The sequence below is a fragment of the Ovis canadensis genome, chromosome 10 (assembly GCF_042477335.2).
Source record: "Ovis canadensis isolate MfBH-ARS-UI-01 breed Bighorn chromosome 10, ARS-UI_OviCan_v2, whole genome shotgun sequence".
NCBI classification, from domain to species: Eukaryota; Metazoa; Chordata; class Mammalia; order Artiodactyla; family Bovidae; genus Ovis; species Ovis canadensis.
In genome coordinates, this window is record NC_091254.1 from 63,156,189 (window position 1) to 63,175,143 (window position 18,955).

At 40.7% G+C, this 18,955-nt stretch overlaps 1 protein-coding gene across 8 annotated transcripts in view; it reads right to left on the reverse strand.

The window, feature by feature from the left end:
• KLF12 (KLF transcription factor 12) overlaps positions 1 to 18,955 on the reverse strand; it is a 515,262-nt gene that overhangs the window by 69,669 nt on the left and 426,638 nt on the right. For all 8 annotated transcript variants that reach the window (XM_069602330.1, XM_069602332.1, XM_069602333.1 and 5 more), the window contains one exon: positions 5,727 to 5,789. In XM_069602330.1, coding sequence (XP_069458431.1) covers positions 5,727 to 5,789 — 63 coding nt within the window. The remainder of the gene's footprint in view (positions 1 to 5,726; positions 5,790 to 18,955) is intronic.

Consider the following 18,955-nt stretch of genomic DNA (forward strand, 5'->3'; position numbering starts at 1 on the left):
TTAACAGGAATGTGAAACATTTTTATCATGACTGTTCTTGCTGCAGTTCTGGGTTAAAGACAATTAGACCAATGGTTGTTAAGGGAAATCTCAAACACAGCACACAAGTTTAAAGTATACATAATGGTCATCAAGCTAAATTTGAGGAGCTGGTGGAAGTCATGGAAGAATTTACTAGCTGACACTGGATTATAACATAAGAAAAGATAGGAATTTGAAGGGATTTTCAATGTAGCATCACTGTGGAAGCTTCTTTCCATTGTAATTCAGTGTACAGAGAACTTGCAAACTGCTTTATGGTTATATAAACTGCCGCCCATTTTCTGAATCTGTTATCAAACACTGGAAAGAACATGCTTCCAAACTAAATCTAAAGGCAACCTGCTGTTACTTATTTGCCAACACGTATGGATTTAAAAAAATAAAAGTGAAGACCAGGCAGGCATTCTGGGAACTGGAATCTTCACATATTAAAGTTGAGACACAGTATCATAATTTTTGCCCTGTAAGTCAAGAAGCAGTGAAATGCTCTGGTAATTAAAGTAACATAGTCAATATTATCTATAAATAATGAGCATGCAAGGATCTGTAAGATGATGAGTAAACATTTTGGCAGGGATCAACTGCCACAGATTGGAAGGGAAAGCAATGTCTTTATCAGGCCTTTCTTCTTTCTTTCCCCCATCACATCAATCTCATGGGAATTTCCCACACAAAAGCCTTCTGCTTAGCTTGTAATGAATTAAACATCCATCTGATTTAATCTTTAGCATTTCTCTTGCTCTGCCCACAGGTAACCAACTGCCAAGGAGCAGAAAGATGGCTGGACAGGAGTGTCGAGAACTGGGCTTATGCCCGCATCTGACAAGGAACACATTTCTGTCTTTGGATCTCCATCTCTGTGTTTGAAAAAGTGAGAAGTTGAACTGAACTTGATGACGTTTACAGTTCCTTTTCAAGGGGCTTCCTTGGTGGCTCCAAGGTAAAGAATCTGTCTGCCAATGCAAGAGATGTGGGTTCGATCCCTGGGTCAAGAAGATCCCCTGGAGAAGGAAATGGCAACCCACTCCAGTATTCTTTCCTGGGAAATCCAATGGACAGAGGAGCCTGGAGGGCTACAGTCCATTGGGTCCCAAAGGGTCACACATGACTGAGTGCCGAAAACAACAACAAAAACGACAGTTCCTTTTCAGCCCCACAACTGATAACTACTGCATTCAGAAATGTCCTGTCCCCGCCACCCTCTTTGAAGAGCTAGCTCTATCTCAGCTTTCTTAAAGATTTCCAGTAGCAACAACTTGAGTGCCTTCCTCTACTAAGGCAAAAAGTTTAAACAAGAAGCAATGTTCTTATTTTTATGACCAAAATCCATATTAGTTACACCGGTCAAAAAGATTCAATGAAGTCATGTCTAACATTTGCAACTATATGCATATAAACATTTAAGTTCATTGTAGCACAGCATATCCAACCATAAAACATCAAAGTGTGAAAAGGCTCTTCCTGCCCTTCCCTAAATTGGTGACATAGAACTTTTTCACTTCCAAATGTGAAATGTGATCCACACCCAGAATGTGTCATAATTGGCATGGATATGCTATTAAAACTAGAGCTTCTTTTGCAGACAGCTACATAACATCTCAGGCATGTTGGTAAGAAAGGAATCATAATTGAAACTGGTGGTGACAGCATCTGGATTGTTAGAGAAAATTAATCCTATTTTACTAATGGCAATTCCTATTAACAATGCCTAATTTCTCCATCATAATATAAATAGTCTACAGTCTCTACTATGTGACACATACCTCTGCACAAAACAGCCCCACACAAATGTTTTGGGTACACAGCATAACCATGACTACGCCATCATCAAACAACCATATACACCCAAGTCTTTGAAAGCTTTTGGACTGGGGCCGGATGGAAGGAAAAGTATATAAACAGAAGAAAAAATAAAAAGCTAAAAATGAGGATTTTGGAATCCTCCCACTGAGACTGGCAAGCTTGGAGCCTTAAATCAACTTCAATGTTCATTTCAGAGATATTCCCCAACAAGCCCCACCCTGTCCTGGTCCAACCTACACATCCACACCAAACACGTTTGTACATTTCAGATTCTAGAATAGCTCTGGGGATAAAAGGGCTGAAAGATGACTTGGAAACAGCCACTCTTTGTGGGTTTGGTATCAGAATATCATAGTTTCAAGCAAAAAGACCTGTGAAGAGGAAAAGTCCACCTATATATTCAACCCTCTAAGAAGATTTACCCCATTTCCCCTCATTTGCCCCACAAGGAGCAAAATAGTTTTTCCCTGTCATTATCATATGCAAGAAAAAAACAGCAAATGCTCTTAGCTGTCGGACAAAGGCAGGCATGAAACAAGAGCTGTGACACGTGATACAGCGAATGAAATTCACATGCTGAACCTCAAACACTTCATTAATCCTCAAATCAACAAATATTACTACAGTGGAATGGCAGAGAGGGGAGAGTCATGCCGACGGGCAGAGTTTATGTCTGGTCTGGATTGCTACCACTGATTAATTGAATATTAAATGAGTTGTCTGATGATCTCATGTTTTTTATTAGGGTGCTAATATATCTTGCAAGAAGTTCTTACTGTCATTCCTCAATCCCTGATTAAGTTAGCAGATACTTATAACAGACATCTGTCACTGGATCCCTTACATCCTCATGCTTTCAACTCCTTCCTGGTTACGTACATTTTTTTAGCCATATTTTCTTTCCATCCAGCAGGTTTGTTTGTCTTGAACAGATATTTTTTTCCACACATTTCTTCAGCTCCAGAGGAATTCTTGCCACAGGAATGAGGCCAGGGGATGGACACTGCCTCTCATATTAACATTATGCAAAGAAAAACACTACTTATAATGTTAAGCCATCTTTACTCAATAATAAGCATTGGTTTGAGACCTCAACCACAGCCACTGACATTTGCAATCTACCAACTGTCATGCATTTCCTAGGCATAACTTACAGGTTCAAGTTTTTTCATCTTTTACTGAGATTTAATTGTTTATATGATGAACAATATTTTTTAACTGATTGGAGCACTTGCTGGCTTCACCCAACACCACGTATATATAGTACTTGAGGATATAACTCAAGCCAGAACCAAGTTAGTGTTGAATTTGGTATCTAATTCTGTAAATTATCCCCAAACTTCTGTTTTGGAAAGAAAGGGCAACTATCGCTTTCATATCCATGGCTAGCAAGAGTATTTAAAACTTTTAGATCTTCAGAGAGATTATTTCACAAAGGAATAGCAACAGTTCATCACTTAAGTAGATGTAGATGTTGGAGGATTCACTGGGCTTCTTCCTAGCTTTCCTATGTGATTTATTTCCATAAAACAGTTTCATAATATTTACATAAGAAAAATTCAAGGTAGTATATGCAACAGGATTTGCAACTAAACTCAAAACCCACAGAGATGTTATGGGGAGGGAGGTGGGAGGGGGGGTTCATGTTTGGGAACTCATGTAAGAATTAAAGATTTTAAAATTAAAAAAATAAACTAAAAAAAAAAAAAAACCAACCAAATAAGTTAGAAATGTCTCCAGGTCTCTGCATCTGTGTTTTAATCAATAAATAAAGCACTTTGTCAGGACTCTATTTTTTCTATTAATTTTGAGCCTTTACTCGAAAACCTTGGGAATCCGTTTTCTGACAATCCTCTTCCACCTTTATATTTTTTCCCCTTCCATACTGTCTGTTCCCAAACTAGTCTTAAATAAAGTTGATAATTATTCTCCTCTGGATGTTGTACTATGAATGTATCTCTTAGAGCATTATCCACATTTTATTATGTTATTTGTATTATATAATATTGTATGTTATATATATGTGACATCACACACACACTCACGCACACACATCCTTCAAGACAGTAAGCCCCATAAAGACAGAAACCATGTTTTATTTATCCTTCTAATCTAGTGCTTAGGAGTGTAAATAAATGATGTTGAATAAATACAAGCTGAATTTTCTCAAGGCTAGTATTAAAGATCCTTTTTGTTTTTCATGGATTACTTCTCCGGAGACAAAACTGGTTTAAACTTACTAACCGAATTATGTGCTATGAATTATGTAGGAACAAGTTATTGTTACTCTAATACTCCAGGAAGGAAAAGCAAAGAAAAGAAAATGTGTTATGGACTCAGTGATCCACATTTAGCCACTGAAATATAAGTTGCAGAAACTGGGCCTCTCCCCTGACAACACGGCCCTCTACCCATTAGCTTATGTCACTCCCTTGAGCATCTCACAATCTCTATCTGCAGTGAAGTTTCTTCAGTATGATGTGCTTTGGACTAAAAAGTAAGAGCAATTTCATGTAGTCAAAAAAGGACCTGGTTTATCCCTTTCCTTTTATGTAATGGCCATCACTGTTATTATCCTCTCAGCTTTCCAGGTTTGACAGGGAACAATACGCTTTAGTGATTGTGAAAAATAGTGATTGTGAGGGATGCCCCAGCTTTTAGACAGTGTGTAAGCAAAAGGCTGCTTCCTCTGTATTCCATTTCCCCCTCTGTGAAAAACCAAAGCATAATATTTAACAACAAGATCAAGCTATTGTGAGGGTTAATTAGATTTAATGGGGGAAGGGAGGCGAGCTGATGAGGCACTATTCAAATTCAAAGAATCATTATTTTGTGTCTAAAAATAATCCTCATTTAGGAGTAAAATTAATTTGGAAGCTCAATCTTTGGTAATCATCTTCCTATACTTAAAAAAAAGCCATGGTTTTTAATCAAAATCCCATTCTAACCTCAATTCAATCAAGTAAAAAATGGAGACCTGTGAATTTCCATTCACCTTTGTAGTAAGATAGTACACGATTCAATTATTTTTCTTTTCTTTTCCCTCCCTCCCTCCCTTCCTTCACTTCTTCCTTTCTTTTTCTGAAGATATACTATGTGGGGAAAGGTTAATTTTGGAGAATGAAGTAACGTAAACAAATATGGATTTTATTAATAAAACTATAATGAGTTTTGTTTGTTTTATATGAAATATTTGTGAAACAGTTTAAATTTCCTCTTTAAAGAATCAGCAGTCAGGACTTCTTTGGCGGTCCAGTGGTTAAGACTCTGCGCTTTCACCAGAGGGGACAAAGGCCCACGTGGCCAAAAAACAAAAAAAATTAGTAATCAATATTCTGTGGTTAAAATAACTTTACAGGCTATTTCTGGTAAGTTTCATCTCTATTTTTGTTCAAGTGAAAGATCTTCATATTCCCCAAATTAAAGAACAGATGCCTGGATATTTAAGGCTAAGGCCAGAAAAAGGGCATCTAAATAGTAATCATCCAAAGTAATGTAATAGATCAACTTACTATGAAAATTTTCATGAGAAATAGAAGTTGGTATCTGAGAAAAATCTGAGCTGTCTAAATCTTACTAAAAAACATAGTGTCTTCAAAACATGGGACACAATTCTTTAAAAATGTCACAGTCGATAATCCTGGGAAATACGCCGTATCTGTTTGGAAAAAAATGTTGCACTCAGTTTTTGGTGAACGAAGACTTTTCGCTAGAAAGAAACTCTATTCATGTTTGTTTAGAATTTTCCAAAAGGAAAGGGAAATAATGTAGCTCAAGCAGTAGAAATATATTCTCTACAGAGAACCAGAAATAATTGACACAGTCCTATTAAAAATTCCCACAGAACTTATAAATTCTCATCACTTTGACTGTATACTCACCAAGCGAACTTCTGATTATTCATTCGATTTCCCCGGACCCTTGATACTGGGGACGGATGTACCCTGTAGTAGGCAGGTGAGAATAATCCAGTCATTAAAAGAGCATTTTCCTGATTACAACTGAACAAAAAGTGATCTGGCTTATAAATGATCTCTTTCAGATTAGTTTAATGTAAAATGGCCCACAACATAAGCACCTCGTAGTAAATGAATGCAGTTCGATTCCTATCCCTCCAGACCTGCCGTCTCTTTCCTTTTGCACCACTTTTAACATAACAAGCATTTGTCACAATGTCCCTGTGAAGATCCCACAAAGCAGGACCAGTTTTAATAAATTGATTCATTCATTCAGTCCAACAAAAAGTTACTGTTGCCAACCTAATCCCTGCCAGGTTTAGGAGTACATAAAAATAACATAAGGTCTAATGCTGACCCTCAACAAGCCCTTTCTGCTACCTGTTCCCACAAGGACGACACAAAGAGACAGTCTAAAAGTACACATTCCCTCAGTTAACTTCTAGATTTAAAGCCCTAAAGTAACATAGCAAAGGACATCAGCATACACCCTCCCCAAATATGTTACTTTGCCATGATGACTGTTTTGATTTGAAGGCAGTCACAAACACAAACACGGCAAGAGCTCTCTACCTTTCCTCTATAAGGAAATTTTAATTTGTAAAGGCCTTCCATCCAACTATTCCCATATCAGGAAAAGGAGTACAACATACAACTCGTCCCCAGAAATGGTATTGAGATGAGCTGGCATAAACAACCCTTATTTACCATTAGTTTCCCCCATACACTTCCTTGCTACCTCGCTAAAATGTAGCCCCCTAGATGCCCAGACTCCCTTGTATTTTGACAAAGCAATACTCCACAATTTTTTTTGCCTTTGTTAAAGTGGTATATAAGCCCCCAATTCTAACCACCCCTTTGAATTACTCATCACTGAGTATTCCTGCAAGCATGAATGCATGTTTTATGTGTAAATAAACTGTTTTTTCCTCTAGCTAATCTACCTATTGTCAGTTTAATCTGCACACCTTCAGACACTAAACTTGAGAGGGCAGAGGAAAAAATTAACCCCCATGCCTTATACTACTGTGCTGTGCTAAGACACTTCAAGTCAGGTCTGACTCTTCGCAACCCAATGGACTGTAGCCTGCCAGACTGCACTTTGCACTCAGAAGGTGTATTTCTTCCAACAGCCCTCCTCTGTCCATGGAATTTTCCAGGCAAAAATACTGGAGTGGGGTGCTGGCCCCTTATAGTAACTTCATCCAGATGAAGAATGGGTGAGTAGTTATTTTTAGGGGAGAGGTCTTCTATATGTGATGCTCTCTAGCCAGGCTTTGAAGGAGACCATGTCAATTCAAACCTTTAATGGGGGAAAGACAGTAAAGACCATATTGCTGTACAAGCTCCTTGGGTTGGAGTCATCCACTGGAAATGCTTGAAATTTCTAGGAACTGCTGATGTCTTCCAAGCAGGAGTTAGCTACTGGACCTTCATGAACCTCCACCTCTTTGTGGGTCACTCACTGGTAGCACAATTTGCTCCACTTCCGGTCCCCATGGCCAGCTTCCTGCTTTCTTCTCTCCTTACCAGGTACTTGTGAGATGTAGGCAGTGCTTAGGCTGGTGCTCTCTTTACCCTTTAGATCTCAGTCATTACTCTTATTCACAAGACAAGAAAGTAAACCGGGATTCTAAATAGGCCTTAAAGTCCAGTTAGAATCAAGAGCCCCAAGGTTCATTAGAATCCCCATTCTCCACAGTTGCTCAATGAGTGAGAATCATTTCAAAACAGACAAAACAGTTCTAGCCCTTCTGAAGGGCCAAATCCAGTCTTTCTGTAAATCCAGAGCCAGACTGCACTTTGCACTCAGAAGGCTTATTTCTTCCACCATCCCTTATTAACATTCTTTTCCTCACAGCCCTTCTCAATGGCTGCTGCAGCTGAGCTGCTCAGCACAGAGTTCCTGCTCCATGTGGGGGAGGGGATGTTAATTATGCAGAAAGATGGAGAGCAGCCAGACAGCCCCTCTGGTGAACTGTCTCATTCAAGTGCGGACCACTTCCTGCTGTTTTGCAGCTACAAGGATCACCTGTTGGTCTTGGCATTCGGCCAACCTGGGGCCTAGCGGAAATGACAGACTCAGCTAGAAATGAAAGCCAGCTCATATTCCAGTACCCCAAATTGGGGACAGAGTGAACAAACATGCAATAAAAATGCACAAGAGTTACACACAAGGTAACAAGGCTCTTTTTTCCCCTGCTCTGCTTTTTTCTCTTTCAGTCTGCCTGCTTGAAATACAATCATGAAAATGGAAGAAGTGTGAGCCAAAAAATGTCTGTCCAGTTAAAGTCCCCTGACCTAGGGGAAAATGAAGGAAATCCTCTTGAGTCTTGCCTACATTCCCCCTGGGGTGTCAGAATCCTACTGCCTGAATACAGTTTTAACAAGTTAATAGCCCAAATACCGGAGAAGGCACTGGCAACCCACTCCAGTACTCTTGCCTGGAGACTCCCAGGGACGGAGGAGCCTGGTGGGCTGCCATCTATGGGGTCGCACAGAATCGGCACGACTGAAGTGACTTAGCTTAACCTAACTTTCAGTCATCATGATAATTCTACGAGGTGAAGTTTGATAGTATAGAAATATTCTCTCACTAACGCATCTCACTGCATGTATCAGTGGGAAAAAAATGGGTCTATTTAACCTACAGTGGGGCTTCCCAGGTGAGGCAGTGGTAAAGAATCTGCCTGCCAATACAGGAGACACAGGGGACTGTGGTTTGATCCCTGGGTTGGGAAGATTCTGTGCAGTAGGAAATGGCAACCTGTTCCGGTATTCCTGCCTGGAGAATCCCATGGACAGAGAAGCCTGGTGGGGTACAGTCCATGGGGCTGCAAAGAGTCAGACATGCAACCGAGCACAAAAACACACGCAACTTACAGTACAATGTTCTCTAGGTAATTGTATCTTTTAGCAAAACTCTATTGACCCATAGATCAAACTCTATAAGCAGATAATTTTTGTTAATGGTTTAACCTCTTCAAATAATTCCTGATTTTGTGTGATCAAATCATTATAAAGCTTTTTACATCAAAATGGTAAAATAAGAAAGGTTTTTTCCTTGCCCAAAGTGAGTACATTGATAACTCGGAGCTTACTTTATCTGAGGAAAGTAGACCATAAATTTGCATTTCAGCTACTTGCCAAATTTCATTCCTTCAAAGAAATATGCTGTATTTCTGTGTGCTCTGTCTTTAAGTGGTGACACTTCTTACCATCGCCTACCTTCTTTCCACATATAGCAGCCAGGCAGGTAGCAAAGTCAAAATCCCAGTAGGAGAAACCACCGTCTAATCTGCATGTCATGCATTATTCATGACCTCCTGATTCCTGCACCTGCATCTAGGCAGGAAGCTTGCAGGGCATGTTCATTACTCTTCTCTTAGCCTCACACAGGCTCCATTACTGCTAAGCCACTTTGTTCTCTAAGTGAGGGTTTCAGGCCTTAGTACTAACCACTGGATAGGGAAAGGAAAAAAAAAAAAAATCACCAGGCTGCAGGAAAGGGCAAGGTCTGTTGTTGTATTACATGCATTCAATCCTACAACATGCTCTTCTAAGACTAACAGTTTTTGTCAGATGGAAATGCTCCTATTTGGTGATTTACATTACACAAAAAAGGAAGCTATAACATTAAGGCCATGTACACCAACTGTTCTATTTATATACACTTACTCATCTGAGGCAGACAGCATGTTTATAATTTTACCCAACACAAGGCTTAATTTAGCTTTCTTGCTAAGCATGTGAGAACTTTTTAGATACCTTCTTACACAAATCAGCCTTCCTTCTTTGGGTATAAGCACTGAAAGACCTGACCCTCAAATCTTGTACTGTAATGACTAACATTTATAGTTAATCAAGACAATGTGATTGCTCCTGTTTTTCAATATTTTGCTGAACCTACCTGAATGGCTGGTGGCTGGCAGAGGGGGTGTGAAACCCTGATCCCCAAGGCAGAAAAGCTGTGACAACTTAAGTCCAATCTTAAGGCCCCCAGTGGAATAGAAATGAAGTGCTAGAGAGAGCAAGCTATGTAAGTGCCTGGGATTGAATTACAGCTCCACCATTGACCAAAGGTGTTATCTTAGGGTAAGGTACTTAACCTGTCTGCCTTTCTGTCTTCTCATCTGCACGAGTGGAGGCAATGATAGTAGCCACCTTCTAGCTCTGTGAGATTTAAGTAGTTAATAATGTTAAAGTGTTCAGAACAGTGCTAACTACTCAGAAAGCAGTCCATACATGTTAGCTATTATCACTAGTAGTGCTGAGATTGAACTGGAAAGGATATGAAGATGGAACTGGAATATCCAGTTAATTCCACAGCACTGAGAAAAATGTGCTCTACAAGCCCACAGTCTTGATTACTACGCTTATATTACTTCCCTCAAGGCAAGGAAATAAAGAGAAATAAACACCTATAGAGTAACATGAACCAAATACTGTGGTTTCTAAGATATGGCTTCCTCTTTGGAATCTCATTTTGTCTGTTCTTTATGGACAATAGCCCACTAGGCTCCTCTGTCCATGGGATTCTTCAGGCAAGAATACTGAAGTGGGTTGCCATGCCCTCCTCCAGGGGATTTTCCTGACTCAGGGATCAAACCCGTCTCTCTCACATCTCCTGCACTGGGAGGCGGGTTCTTTACCACTAACTGGGAAGTTCTATTAGAAGATAAATCTTCTGTAGTTTTAAGTCAGTAACCATAGCATACAAAGTCACTCTCACTTACTAAGCCCGTACTAGGTGCAGACCCTGTTAAATATTTACTTTAGTCACATTATTTTACTTTCTCCTCATCATTAATATCCACATTTCACCTTTGAGAAAATAAAAGGTTTAGAAGAGTTAGTAACTTGCTGGAGTTGCAGGGGGAAAAAACAAAATCAGAACTTGGACACAGGTGTGAATGACCTGTCTTCCTCGAGATTATCATTCAATTCTTGGGAGCTCACATATATTCCCTCTCCTCTACCCCCGAGGCTGCAGTAAAGTGAATTAGCACCAGGGGCCTTAATGAACCTCAGCATTTATTTAAGCCCAACTGAACATTCTACAGTATGAGTAGATGGTCTTCCTGGCCTAAAACTGGCACTGAGCTAAATATTAAGCTTTCAGGGACTCATCAGAAATAGCATCACAGTCATATACTTTGTTCTTCCTTTAACTCTTTGCGAAAATTTGTTATTAGTGTTACCATTTAAATATATAATGTACAACACATGAATTCAGCTGATCCTGCTCACAGCACCAACTGTCTCGCTGTTCATACTATCTGCACTATTCCCTGAACCCAGGGTAGGCAAGGCGTGAGCTAAGAGGCTGGAAGCGGACACGAGCAGCCATAACGAACTGAAGACACATTTATTCTCTCCTGGCTGACAGTAGCCGTAACATAGCCATACCGGAGCCACCACATAGCTTCATATAATATAACCCTGATGTTGCCTCGGTGGAGCCCCGGCGCAGCAGCCAGGGCTTTCATGATGCAGCTCGTACCAGCACACTGCACGAAGCAGCCCCTGACCAAGCGAGGAGCTCGTGATGTGTGTGCACAGTGGTGTCAGTGATCTCAGCAGCCACACAGCCCTGCAAAGTCACTGTTCACAGAACATGGGGTGAGAGCGTGACCGCCGCCATCCTGTTCACTTCCCTACTATGTGTCAGCTGGAGATGGTAAAAGGAATCCGCTTCCTCACTTCCCATTTTCCTGAGAAACCAATCCCATTCCGTTTGTGACCACAGGTGTCTGATGAAACCACGTTTGTTATGGTCATCAATGGCCTCCATGTTTTCAGATCTAATGGACCAGTCTCAGTTCTCGTCTTCTCAAACTCTCCACAGTGACTCACCTAACTGATTACTCCATCCTTGACCCTACTCAGCATCAGTGACATTTTTCCAGTCTTTTTCCTCCTCTTTTTTTTCCTTTGCCTGAGCCTCTTCCTCCCATTCTTCTGAACTCTAAATGTCAGCATTGTCTGGGGATCACTTTCTCATGATTTTTCTATACACTGTTTCAACTCACTCCCTAGATGAAGGAGTCTCCAAAATAGCCCCCTCATACCTTCGATCATCTCATCCATCTCTAGGCCCTAGTTACCATCCATACAACAATATCTCCAGGATTTTGATCTCTAGTCCTATCCCCAAAGCAGTGCCAGACAGGTTTTTTGAATCCTAACCAACTTTACCCTTTAAAAAAAACATTCCTTTCCATACCTTCCCAGGCTCAAAAATGGCAGCTTCATTCACCTGGTTGCAATCCTAAAACAGTACTTGAGTCATTCATGCTCTCATGCCCTATATGTTAGAGAGGCTACTTAATACTGAGAAAAATCAGAATAAATTGTTTCAGAGACCCAAAATTATTTATTGTGAGAATTGCTTATCTAGTAAGATTAGAGATTTTCATTACAAGATCCAGAGAAATTATTACATACACATATTTTCTCTTCTTAAATTCACTTTTATCCTTTTTTAAACTTTTAAATTTTATATTGGATTATAGATAATTAACAATGTTGTCACAGTTTCAGGTGCACAGCACTTTTCTCCTGTTATGTAATTAAGAGCCTGTACTTTCTTCCATAAATTGATTCAATTATTTGAAAAAATACATACTTTAACAACTTGGTTTGCTACATCTGTGGAAGAAAAGACTAATCTAGAAATAATTCTACAATTATTTGTAAGTACAGAATTTTCCTATGTAGAATCACAGGAAAGATCATTTTAAAGTAATTCTTATTATTCCTGTTTATTTACACAAAGTTACAATGAATACAAGTTCTCATGACTGTTCAGGTTACTCAGGATGATTTCATCATAATACATTATATACCCACACATACACACACACTACTTTTGACCAAATAAAAGCAGGAGCATGACTCCAGTATTTAAACTAAGTAGGTCCTTTCTGTTCTTAGTTTTCATCAATCAATGATAAGATGACCATTAGGAATGTCATATATTGTCTCAAAGCTCTTTTCCCCCTCATTATACTTAATTCTCTCTCTATGCAGAGCTACTGATATTATTTTTAGAAGTGAAAGTGAAATTTGCTCAGTTGTGTCTGACTCTTTGCGACCCCACGGACTATACAGTCCATGGGATTCTCCAGGCCAGAATACTGGAGTGGGTAGCTGGTCCCTTCTCCAGGACATCTTCCCAATCCAGGGATTGAACCCAGGTCTCCTGCATTGCAGGCGGAGTCTTTATCAGCTAAGCCACAAGGGAAGAGTAGGCTGAATTTAAATATCATACAGAATTAACATAATCATTTCTTCATTGTTAATTTTAATAGAAAAATTTTATTAAAAATACAGTGTTTTAGGACTTCTCTGACAGTCCAGTGGTTAAGACTTCACCTTCCAACACAGGAGTGTAGATTTGATCCCTGGTCAGGAAGCTAAGATCCCACATGCCTCAGGCCATAAAAACAATAACATAAAACAGAAACAATATTGTAACAAATACAATAAAGATTTTTAAAATGGTCCATATAAAAAAAACCCAAAACTTTAATAGTGACACTGAAGGTTCTCCTCCTTCCCTTTTGCCCTAGGATACTGAATGCTCAACTCTAAGAAGCTGGCCCCAACCTTTAGGTCTAGGTCAACTAGCTGGAAGCTCTGATAGCCTGGGGGTCCTTGGCACACATTGACTGAAGATTACATTTGTTGATATGTTTAATTTATGTTGTCTGTCTCTCCAAATAGATGATGTGCTCTAAGAGGACAAGGGAGCTTTTCTCTTTTCACTCATTGTCATAACTCCTTTACCTGCCATGCAGTACGTATCCAATAAATAACTGCGGGAGTGTTAACCCCATTTCCCTACTAGACCAGAACTATTAGGACAGATGGCAATGGCTGTGTGTGTGCTCAGTTGGGTCCAACTCTTTGCAACCCTATGGACTATAGTCTCCTCTGACTATGGGATTTCCCAGGCAAGAATACTAGAGTGAGTTGCCATTTCCTCCTCCAGGGGATCTTCCCAACCCAGGGATCGAACCCATGTCTCCTGCACTGGCAGGAGGGTTATTTACCACTGAGACACCAAAGAAGCCCCATGGCAATGGCTATGTCTGCCTAAGTCACCACTGCATGCCCAGAGCTTAGCACAGTGTATACTACACACGGTAGGCATACAATAAAAACTTGTTAAGCACTGAGATGTGGAAAAAGGATAAAATATTTTAGATTCAGACATCTGAGCTATTTTGCTGAACCCATCCAGAGCACCTAGAGATTCAATGTGCTCAGTCGCTCGGTCATGGCCAACTCTTTGTGACCCCATGGACTGTAACCCACCAGGCTCCTCTGTCCATGGAATGCTCCAGGTAAGAGTACTGGAGTGGGCTGTCATTTCCTTCTCCAAGAGTTTCAATAATTGATTAATATTAACTAAATTCAATACAGTTTCCTTAACAGCTACTATCTACTGAAGTGTTGTGGAGAAGAGGGAATCTTTGCCTTCAGGCTGTTTGCAATCTGGTTGAAATAAATAGGTAGCAACTATCATAAATTAGTGTAGGAAAATTAAAAGGGATTTTAAGTTTTACTGAAGTGAAGAAGAGGTTAAAATTAATTCCAACTATAAAATAACAGAGAAGGTTTTGAGGAGAAGACCTTTAGGCTGGGCATGAAGGAAAAGCAAAAATTTCATCACTAGAAGTGGATGATTGCAGGGACTTCCCTGGTTGTCCAATGGTTAGGACTTTGCCTTCCAATGCAGGGAATAGGGGGTCAATCTTTGGTCAGGGAGCTAAGATCCCATGTGCCTCATGGCCAGAAAATCAAAATACAAAACAGAAGCAATACTGTAGCAAATTCAATAAAGGCTTTAAAAATGGTCCACATTAAAAAAAAAAAAAACTTCAAAAAAAAAGTGAATGAGGGCTTCCCTGGTGGTACAAAGGTTGAGGATCCATCTGCCAATGCAGGGGACAGGGGTTCAATCTCTGCTTTGGGAAGATTCCACACGCAGCATGGCAACTAAGCCCATGCGCCAGAACTACTAAGCCATGGCCCTCGAGTCCTTGAGCCACAACTACTGATCCGGCATGCTGCAACCACTGAAGCCTCTGCAATTAGAGCCCGTGCTTGGCAGCAAGTAAGCCACTACAAGGAGACGCCATGCACCTCAGCTAGAAAGCAGTTCCCGCTCGCCGCAACTACAGAACAAAACCTGAGCTCAGCAATGAAGATCCAGTGCAGCCACAAATAAATACACACACACACACACACACATAATGTTTAAAGGGAATGATGGTAGCAAGATACTCCAAGAAGAGGAGCATGAATTGAAGTCGTGAAGTGAATGAAAAGATATGTCTGGGGGAGCGAATTTCTTAGAAAAATTAGGGAGAGATGAGCTAGATTATTAAGACAGGTGTCGAACACAGATCAATAAATAAATGTCTGGATAAGGAACTAGTAATTGGGATAGTCAGTTGTAGAACAGTATCAATCTTTCCTCTCCTGGGCAAAGCCTTGTATACATCATATTTATGTTTAAGCAATATTTATTGCATACCTATTATTTACTCATGAATTCAAATATTACTTGAACAGCTATTATGTACAGGTTCTTATGTACAGTGAGCTGTGCTATGATAGAGGCTGTCATTACACATCTATTAAGACATTATACATCTATTAAGCAATGATGAAACTAGACAGTGTATTAAAACACAGATACATCATTTTGCCAACAAAGGTCCATCTAGTCAAAGCTATGTTTTTTTCTTTTTCCAGGAGTCATGTATGGATGTAAGAGTTGGACCATAAAGAAAGCTGAGCACTGAAGAACTGATGCTTATAAATTGTGGTGTTGGAGAAGACTCTTGAGAGTTCCTTGAACAGCAAGGAGATCAAACCAGTCAATCCTGAAGGATATCAACCTTGCATATTCATTGGAAGGAGTGATGCTGAAGCTGAACTCCAATACTTTGGCCACCTCATGTGAAGTGCCAACTCACTCGAAAACACCGTGATGCTGGGAAAGATAGAGGGCAGGAGGGGAAGTGGGTGACAGAGTCTGGTAAGACAGCTGGATGGCATCACTGACTCAATGGACATGAGTTTGAGCACACTCGGGGGATGGTGAAGGGCAGGAAAGCATGGCGTGCTGCAGTTCATGCGGTTGCAAAGAGTCGGACACAACTCGGCCAACTGAACAACAACGACAACAACACTAAGACATGATTCCTGATGTCAGGGAGCCTACAGCAGGTCACGAGTTCAGACAAATGATTGGCCATCAGGATGCAGTGATAACTGCCCATGGGAACAGATAGCAAGGGCGCTGGAATTAAGCTTTGGAGCAGACAGAGATGTTTTCTTTGGGTTATATATAAGGTACATTTTAAAGGAGAAGTTTCTCAGCTCTGGAGGAGGAAAGGGGCATCTAAAGATATGAAGAGGCTCAGAAAGGTGGAAAGAGTCACAGCAAAACTACAGACTGTGCAAGGAGTCGAGGGTTGGCAGGCCTAGAGGGCAGGAAATTATATAGTAACAGGGAACCACGGAGATTCCCCATATATGGAGAGAAAGCTGAACTCATGGGATCTCATGACCAAGATTAAGAGGCTTAGTCATCTTTACTCTTTCTTGCATGTCAAAAAACACACACACACAAAAACACAACCCCAATAATCTGTTTTTCCTTCAGTACTACCTTTGGCAGCAAATGGCACCAACACCAATAGTGTAAACCACACGGCAGCCGAGTAGCCGTCCTGGACTGAGTCTGTCTTCCCACATCCAGTCCGTCTGCTCCATCCTGTCCACTCGGCATTCTCACAGCCACTAACCTGTTGTAACCCACTCTTCTCTCCTGCCATCCCTACTCTCTAAACCACCTCCTCCTCAAGCCATGTTTTTGCACTAGTGCCATGGTGGTATTTTTAAAAAGCAAACCTGTTTTTTTCCTACTCAATCATCCCTTTAGAGGCTTTTCATTGGTCTTGAAATAGACCCAAATTTCAACCTGGCCTAAATGCCTACAATTGGGTTCCCGCCTACCTCTCTGGTTTCACTTTCCAACAATATCCCCCTGACTACCGCTTTCTGTGATCCTGCCACCCTCGGCCCCTTTCACAGTTTTGGTGTCTTTGGTCATGTTGTTCCTTTTCTATAGGATCCGGACAGGCCCTCCACGTCTTCATCTAGAACTCTGACTCCTTCTCAGCTCAGAGAGCTCATCACTTTCCCTTCCCTGACTCACCAACCTGCAGTACATCCACGCTATAGACCCACCACTCTGCATCTGTCCTTCTTCTTAGGCTTGTGTTTATACATGTATGCAATTACTCAATGAGAGCAGAAACAATTTTCTCCCTATATGCCCTGTATCAGACCCTCCATCTGGTACAATTAAATGTTGCTCTACAAATAGAAGATGATGAGAAGTAGCAATAGTAGCTTTTTTATTTTCCATGAGTTTTGTCCTTTCAATAATCTGAAAAGATAAATAAGGAAATGAACATAATAATCTTACACACATTTAGATTAATATGCATTTATTTTCATACTTAATATGCATTTAATATTTATATATGAAGGTGAAGGTGCTGGAGAAGACTTTTGAGAGTCCCTTGTACAGCAAGAAGATCAAACCAGTCAATCCTAAAGGAAATCAGTCCTGAATATTCACTGGAAGGACTGATCCTAAAGCTGAAGCTCCAATACTTTGGCCACATAATGGGAAGAGCCAATTCATTGGAAAAGATCCTGATGCTGGGAAAGATTGAGGGTGAGAAGAGAAGGGGCAACAGAGGATTGAGGTGGTTGGAAGGCATCACTGACTCAATGGACATGAGTTTGAGCAAACTCCAGGAGAGTGAAGGGCACGGAAACATGGTGTGCTGAAGTCCATGGGATTGCAAAGACTTGGATAAAAGTTAGCAACTGAACATCAACAGCCTTTCAGAGTCCTGGGCAGGCACACATAGTGTTCTGTGGGAAACAGCTCCAGCCTTTTCTATGAATCACCTGTGCCAATAGGGTCAGAGATGGTGTGAGAAACACGTGGGTTCCTTTCTGTATATTTAATATATATGATAGGGGCTTTCCAAGTGGTGCTAGTGGTAAAGAACCCGCCTGTCAAAGCAGGAGACATAAGAGATGTGGTTTCAATCTCTGAGTCAGGAAGATCCCCTGGAGGAGGAAATGGCAACCCACCCCAGTATTCTTGCATGGAGAACCGCCAAGGACAGAGGAGCCTAGAAGGTTACAATCCATAGGGTCGCAAAGAGTCGGACATGACTGAAGTGACTTAGCAGGTATTCATACACATGACAAAAAGCGAAGCAGAAGAGACAATGAAAGAAAATAAATGTGCTCTGGGTCTTGTCTCCTTTGACCCCACATGAGATGGGCTCTCTGGACCCTGTGTGAGCCCGTGCCCAGCACAATGTGAGCCCAGGCCCCATCCAGGGCCAAGAAACCAAAGCAGATGTTTCTATCACTTCCTCATCGCTGGAGAAATTCGTGGAAAATCACTGGACCTTGTGGAGAGACTGCTGAATTTCAAATGAAGCCTGCTACTGCTAAGTAGCTTCAGTCATGTCCGATTCTATGTGACCCCACAGACGGCAACCCACCAGGCTCCCCTGTCGCTGGGAGTCTCCAGGCAAGAACACTGGAGTGGGTTGCCATTTCCTTCTCCAATGCATGAAAGTGAAAAGTGAAAGTGAAGTCACTCAGCCATGTCCAACTCTTCGAGACCCCATGGACTGCAGCCCACCAGGCTCCTCCATCCATGGGACTTTCCAGGCAAGAGTACCTGCTGAATTTCAAATGAAGCCTACAGTTCAGTTAATATTGTTAAACCAATAATAATTTTTTTGGTTTGGACCATTGCACTATGGTTTAGGTTTAAGATAGAAACCACAGAGAAGTCGAATGGATTCTCTACAGTATTTTTGCAACTTTTAAATATTAAATTTTTAAAAAATTAAAATTATTTTAAAATAAGCCATTTCTAAAATGCTATTCCTTTACTGGGGTAAGAATATAAGCAATACAAGTCTTCTAAGAACTCCTTTCTCCCTGTTTCATTTCATGCTTTTCAACAGTTTCTTATTATCTATAGCAGTCATTTTGTGAATTTATATAAAGTCTATATCTCTCTGTGTACA